Source organism: Oratosquilla oratoria, chromosome 10 (genome assembly GCF_046742065.1).
Source record: "Oratosquilla oratoria isolate Oo_2021 chromosome 10, ASM4674206v1, whole genome shotgun sequence".
Lineage (NCBI taxonomy): Eukaryota > Metazoa > Arthropoda > Malacostraca > Stomatopoda > Squillidae > Oratosquilla > Oratosquilla oratoria.
Genome location: NC_134786.1, coordinates 26,596,211 through 26,603,710, shown reverse-complemented (window position 1 = coordinate 26,603,710; position 7,500 = coordinate 26,596,211). Strand labels below are relative to the sequence as shown.

The 7,500-nt window shown below is 39.5% G+C and overlaps 1 protein-coding gene across 1 annotated transcript in view; it reads left to right on the top strand.

Annotated features, from left to right (window-relative positions):
* LOC143028809 (uncharacterized) overlaps positions 1-7,500 on the top strand; it is a 202,936-nt gene that overhangs the window by 124,302 nt on the left and 71,134 nt on the right. The window contains exon 6 of the mRNA XM_076191172.1: positions 5,078-5,291. Coding sequence (XP_076047287.1) covers positions 5,078-5,291 — 214 coding nt within the window. The remainder of the gene's footprint in view (positions 1-5,077; positions 5,292-7,500) is intronic.

The following is a 7,500-nucleotide window of genomic DNA, read 5'->3' as shown; positions in this document are numbered from 1 at the left end:
CCGAAAGAAAGAGAGAACAAGAACGTGGAAGGAAATATCTCAGTGTTCTCATGGTGTAATTAAAAGTCAGAAGTCTTCATAAAACTCGGAAGTCATCATTTCCCCCAGAGGCTGCACGCAGTGGATATGTCGTGATGGTGATATTAAATTTTTTTTTTTTTTTTTTTTTTTTTTTTTTTTTTAATATAACTAGGGGAGATGTGGGATGGGGGGCAAGTCGTGATCGTTACATGGCCAAGGTTTCGCTTGGGCGTTTTTTTTTTTTTTTTTTTTTCATTCTTCAGTACATCACCCCATTTGGTACAAATGAGGGGTTGCCATCGATGTGAATAAAGTCGCCTGGCTGCAGATGGCACACCCTTTTGACACCAGAAAGTGTGGCATGCTACAGAGATGAATGAAATCGCCTGGTGGCACCTCCCCTCGCCCCCGAAGAAAAAAGTAGTGTCGCACGGTGCGGGACGGGTTCAGCGCGCTATCATTTTGCTCAAAACTCCAAACGATTGATTCAGTCGAACACTTGCCTGTGTTTATTTTATATTTATTTATTTTCTCTCTCCTTTCTCTCTCTTCTCCAGATGCCTTCACGTGGAAAAGTGAACTCAAGACTCATGTCTGGGGTACCGTGTACGGCCCCTCCCCTCCCATGGGTCATCAAGATAGCCATTCGTTTTCCAAACTTGCTATCCTCGTCCCTTCTTGATCTTCAACTTCGTTTTTTTTTCTCCTCTCCTGCTTCTTCGTCGTCGTTTTCGTCGTCTTGTTTGCCTTCGTCCTCGTCTTCTCTTTTATTGTTATTCATTCTTTACTGCTTGTTCTTTATTTATTCATTTTATCCTATTTTTATATATTTATTTATTTAGATACATATTGTCATCTTTGTCGTCGTCCTCTTCATGTCCTTATTCCATCTCTGTCGTAGGTCTTTTCCTCTTTTTTTTTTTTTTCTCTCCTTCTCTATCTTCACCTTTCGTCAGTGGTGGATCCAGAAAATAATTGTTGGGGGGGGGGGACTGAACTATGTATGAGTGGGAAGCGAGCGAAGCGACCCAAATCAGCTGGAGGATTTGAAATGTTAACAATTTTAGAAGCATTTTGAAGCTGTTTGCAAAAGTATATTGAAATGGTCAATAAATTAGATTGCAATGGTAAAAAGCTTTATACACACGCACATACATGGTTCTTCCTGAAAAGTAGAATACAAGTATGGCAAAAAATAAAACTGCCACTTCAAGTTTTTCCATCCCGCTTTCCCAGCGTTGCGCTACAGCATCGTACGGAATCACCTCGACTCATCAGCATTCATTACCATCGTGACGCCATCGTACGATGCTCTATCTAACTGAAACCGACGAAAGCCAGTTGCGCTCCAACACAACCATGACGTTGTCATATGAATACTTACAGATCCGGTTCGGCCTTCAGACAGTGTCAATTAAATCCGAAATACGTTAGATATATATTACAAGAGGGTCGGTTTAAAAAAAAATCGAGCAAATAGTTTTCTGACAATGAGATGTAAAGGCATTTTTTTTTGGGGGGGTGGGTTCAGTCCCTTCAGCAACCCCCCCCCCCCCTCTGGATCCGCCAGTGCCTTTCGTGTAGACATAACTGCTTCTTTCCATTTTCTCTTTTTAATTACCATGGTATTGCGTTTTCTCTTGTTTATTTTCATCCTAACTTGCGTTTTCTTTAGCCTACGCAATCTTCCCGTTTTCGGTGTTCCACTTGTGACCTTCCTACGCTTTGCCCCTCCGTTTTCTCTTGTTCTGCAATCCATCGGCGTTCCTGATTTTCTATGGTCTTCTGTGTGCTTTTTCTCTAACCGCCTCTTCCTCCCTCCCACCCCCTACAACCTCTGTGGGTGGGGTGGGGGTGGGGGGTGGAGGGGGGGAGTTTCTAACTTCGTAAAGGTTCTTCCCCTTCTCTCTCGCCTTAAATTTCTTCTTCTTTCTCTCCCGTTCTTACGATGGCTTCCTGCACTCCATGTCTTCAAACAGGATCTTGTATTTTTCCACTTCGTCGTCTTTCATTGTTTTCTTTATGACAATATTTTGTTCATGTCTTTATTTTTCTGCGTTATTTATTTTTGAGCGTCCATTTTTTCATTATTGTTTAATGTATTGTATTTATGGAACGTCTAATATTGTTCATTTTTGTAATTCTGCTGTTTTCAGTGTTTTGTGGATTTTTTACTTTTTTTTTTTATTGGGTGCATGTTTGTCATTTAAATTTTCTATCTCACCTTGTTTATGAAAAATTCCCTAAATTATTGTCATCTTTATTTGCTCAAGTCTCCACATACTAGGATGGTTTTGTGTTCGTTTCGTCGATCAGTTTGATAAGTACTGCATACAACTGCACACAAATGGTCAAAATTAATTATGGTAATCGCTGAGTCGACATTCAGCCGACCCTGACATAATGTGGTACTGTTTACCTCTCCTATTGTATTATAATTTATCATGACCAATTACTGGTACTGTTTACCTCTCCTATTGTATTATAATTTATCATGACCAATTACCCCCACCCTTCCCCAACATTGTATGATGGTTTATTTTGGTCAGTCTAGCAATTCAGTTGTAGCCCGCACTGTCGGACAATTTGGGTTCAGGAAGGGACAGAACGGACGCTCTGCCCACGCCGGACCTGTGACGTCATATCGATTGAAGTTTGTCTTTCTTGAAGACTACGTTTGCCGCTCGGAAGACTTTTTTTTTGTAATACATGAAATATATATATATATATATATATATATATATATATATATTTATATGTGTGTGTGTGTGTGTATATATATATATGTATATGTGTGTGTGTGTATGTATGTATGTATGTTTATGCAAGAATGACCACTGGGAAAGAAAGGATTAACAAAGCAAAGCACTTTTGTGTAGGCCTATTCACTTCTCACCTTCATCTCACCATACAGCAGGTAGGGCCAGTGCCCTGTCAGTTGTGTTGCCTCACGAAACTTCTCCACCAGGTACGATCCTCGTTAAGTTCCTCTTCTTCTACTCTCTCTATTGTTGATCCTCTCACTTCAATTGCTTCCCTCACTCCATCTCTCCATCTCTCTCTGGGTCTTCCTACCGGCCTCTTCCCTCTTGGATTCCATCGATAATATTTAGCAGGGTATCTTTCTTGATTCATCCTCATGATGTGTCCATACAATCTCAGTTTACTTCTTTCTACAAATTCTAATATTGATTCGATGTCCAGTTCATCTCTGATATCCTTATTTCTTAAGCGATCTCTTCTGGTTACTCCCTTTATTAATCACAACATTCTCATCTCTGCTGCCTGTATCTTGCTCTTTAATCCCATTGTTAGTGTCCAGGTCTCTGAGCCATATGTTAATATGGTCTTAGTATCGTTTTATATATGATGACTTTAACTTTTGATGGTATGAGTATGTCTTTTAGTAATGGATACATTAATCTTAGATTATTTGTATATATTTTTTATTTTGCTTGTTATTTCTTTCTCCATATAACACCTCTCATTTATTTGAACTCCCAAGTACTGAAAGTCTTCCACTTGTTTCAGTTGTATTCCATCTATTTCTATCTCAATATCATCTTTCTCTCTTGCCACCATAATTACTTTAGTTTTATTTGCATTTATTATAATTCTTGATTTTTTCAATTCTTCATTCCATGCATTCAGGGTATCCTACAATTTTGTACGAGACTTTGTGATTATCGCAGTATCATCTGCATATGCCAATGTAGTTACCTCTCCCCCAAGTCTCAACCTCTTCATGCTCCTGTCCATGAACAGCACAAACAGTAAAGGAGATATCACACCACCCTGTCTTTCACCCTCAGTTACGTCAGACCAGTTATCCTCTCTTAGCTGGGTCCTTACCGCACTGACATTAATTCTGTAAAGACTCTTTATAGCTCTAATTAATGAGGATTCTATCATATATGTTGGGTCTTCTAAAAACACTGAATATGTAAATACACGAAATCGTTTTGATTTGGTAATTTATCCGTTCCCAGTGGTTACTCTTGCATAAACACAAGTTCCCAACGTTTCTTATTGTGTGTGTGTGTGTGTGTGTGTGTCTGTGTGTGTGTTTGTGCATATATATATATATGTATATATATATATGTATGTATATATATATATATAGGTATATAGAGTTTTTATTAGTTCGCAAATGCGGCTTCAAGAGGACTTTAAAAAAGTGTTGATAGTTTGACCTTGCTTATCCTAGTTCATTCTTCACCTCTTTCCCCTCACAGCCATCCCTTCTCTCGATTTGCCTCTCCCTCCCTCCTCCTCCTCATCCCTTCCTTCAACCTCCATTTTCTCGAAACCCACTTTCCTCCTTCTCTCCTTCCTCCATTCTCCGGACGCCCTCCGACGTTCCAGGCAGAGCCGGAGGGCTAATCGACCGTGGAAACTGTATCCCGCCCTCCACACTTTACAAGACACGCAGCACACGCACACACTCGCAATGGCTTGCACCTAAAAAAGGATCCACACTCACTTAAAAAGATAAAAACAAACAAGATAAAAAAAACAAATAAGATTGGTAAAATAAGATCGAATTGCCGCGCCTTGAACGGGACTGAAGTCGGACCGTGTACTCCTTTCTGGGGCGAATAAGATTAAACCCAAGCATGAACCACAATGTAAGGTTTATTTATTATATTCATTGTAGCAGGGAACCCCGCGATAAGCTTTTGTTCTTGCACGGCTTAGGTTGGGGCAACGTATAACAAGTATATATATATATATATATATATATATATTTTCTACCTACATGTATAAAAGAGTAGTAAAATTACTAAGAATAACAAAAATAAATTACCGAAGGAAAGCACTGAGCAGTTATACATTTTTTTTTTTACTATTTAGATATGTAAGGAACGGTAAAGTGCCTAAGAACAAAAAGAAAATAATAAAATACCGTGGAACGCCATTCCGGAAAGAAAAAACATGTCGTTTCAAAGTTAAGTGTACGGAGGGCGGTTTGACACTCCTAAAAGCATCAAGAAAAGGGGCGAAAGATTGTTGCAGAGACTCGATAAACACCAGTCTGGAGACTTTTGTCACACAGACGCCCCACCCCCCAACCCCAACCCCCGGAAGGCAGAAAACGTCCTCCCGCGTGCCTCGAAGTCCGACAGCAAAATTCCGGGCCCGGGCAGAGAAAGAAGTCACCGATTGCCGGTCTAGTAGGAGAGGTCTGTCTCCGGAGGAACATCTTGTTGTGGTGCGGCTGGTAGTCTCTCTTATGGCAATTCCCTCCCAACGATTTTATTCGTTTGAGGGTGAGTTATCTTGCCTGAAAATAAGTTTGATCGATGATGGCCCCATTTAAGTAATACTCGCACAAAGGTTTTAACCTCCATTATAAAGGGAGTAGCCGTGTCAGAGTGTATTTTCTACCCTGACTTCGTGTTAGAAATATAAGGGGGATCTCCAGTCCTTATCCCACCCCAATTAGTCTCCTCTTACGACACATAGGAGAATTTGGTGGCATTATCCTTGTCCTTCACCATAGTGTACAGATTCTAAAATGCAGCGAATGGAATTACCTCATCACATCATGGTCCAGTTCATATACATTATATATATATATGCATGCATAATGTCATGTACCAAAACAAATCCCCCTTCCCCCTGGGTGGCCAAAACAGTCACGTCGTCACCGGTGGTCCAGCCTTGTGTTGATTGAGCTCCCAAAAGCTCTGCAAGACGAGGTAAAGATGATGATTACGGAAGGATGACAAAAGACAGCCAGAGACATGCAAGCGACTCAGGACAATCTCTTAATGGCAGAACACCAAGAGCGACGTGCCAGACACACCAGGACGAGGGTGGCAGGTGTCTAAAGAAATAAAGACGATCCTGTGGTATTCTTAAAAAAATCCCTGATATAAATCTTATAAATCCTTGGAAGGGAAAGATTTATATAAGGAAAGATTTTTTAAGAATACCACCGGAAATCTCTTCCTTCCCAGGATTCAACTCCCCCTCCCTTCACCACGTGCTCTGTGCTCAGTAGCGCTTGGTGTTAACCAGGATGAAATTTATACAGAAGAGTACACAAGAGGAATGGGTTATTGAGGTCATGTATATCCAATTCATTCGTGCTAAGGGTTTCCCCTCTGCTGAATAAAATCGTCTGGTGTTAGAACAAAATCATAAACGGGGACGAGTGTATGTATACATACATATATATATATATATATATATATGTATATACATATATATAAAAGTACATATGCGAATAAATCACAAAAACACATGATTCACAAAATGTGTAATAAAACCACTTGGAAAATAAGAGTGAAAGGTGACCGTACGTTTTCGTCTATTTAAGACACACACACACACACACACACACACACACACACACACACACACACACACACACACACACACACACACACACACACACACACACACACACACACATATATATATATATATATATATATATATATATATATATATATATATATATATATATATGCTTGCTTGACCCCATTTAGATAGATGTATTTCGTCAATGTGGTTCACGAGTGCGTTGGTGTTGCGGGGGTATTGGACATCGGCTGTGCTCCTTTAATCTTGCGAATAACTCCATGTAAGGTTCTCCGATACAGGCACTGTCACACCCCGAACATGGAATTTTATCAAATAAACTTTCGGTATTACTATTTTTGGTTTAATAAGGTCACCAATTTTCTTACCTGCTCTGTATATAGCCACCAATAAATGCACGAACAATAGTGTAGGTGACACCAAATTGATTATTATCAGAGACAACAGCACGGCACGCAGCAAGAGAATGGAAGAAGACGGGACATCAGGTCACCCAGAATCACCCCACGGATATTTTCCTTCGGTCTCTTTCTAGTTTTTGTAGAGTATTGTGTAAATAAGCCCAAAGGCTTCTTTAGGTTTATTTATCTGTTTATTATTATTATCATTATTATTATTATTATTATTATTCATATTCTCTTATCTATTCATTATTTTCCTCCCGGCCTTATCATCATTGGCCAGGAAATTTCTGCGTTCCCATTCCAATCCGTCGTGGAAAAATATTTGATCAAATAATCTATTGATTAGTATAATTAAAATGATACAAGGGAAATTGTAAATGATTCAGTCACTACGGAAAGTAATAACATTAGATAATTAGATCAAGAAACGGTAGAGCTGGTTGATTAATAGATTTAGATAAATTGAAAAGAAACTGGACGCAGCCCGTTTCTTTTACGGCGTTTGCGTTTGTACTTGGCCTTCGTATCGTCTAGGAAAACAAATGTTCAGATTCACAAACAACACAAACCTCAGGTGACGCACGCAAGGCGTAGATCAACACGCAGACTCCTTTTTTTTTTTTTTTTTTTATATATTGTTTTTTTATGATGTCTCTGGGGATGGAATCAGATGGATGTGGCCTTGCCCGAACGTGAACAGAACCGGCACAAGCAGAGACGAAAATATATTCCTCCGAGAGAAATT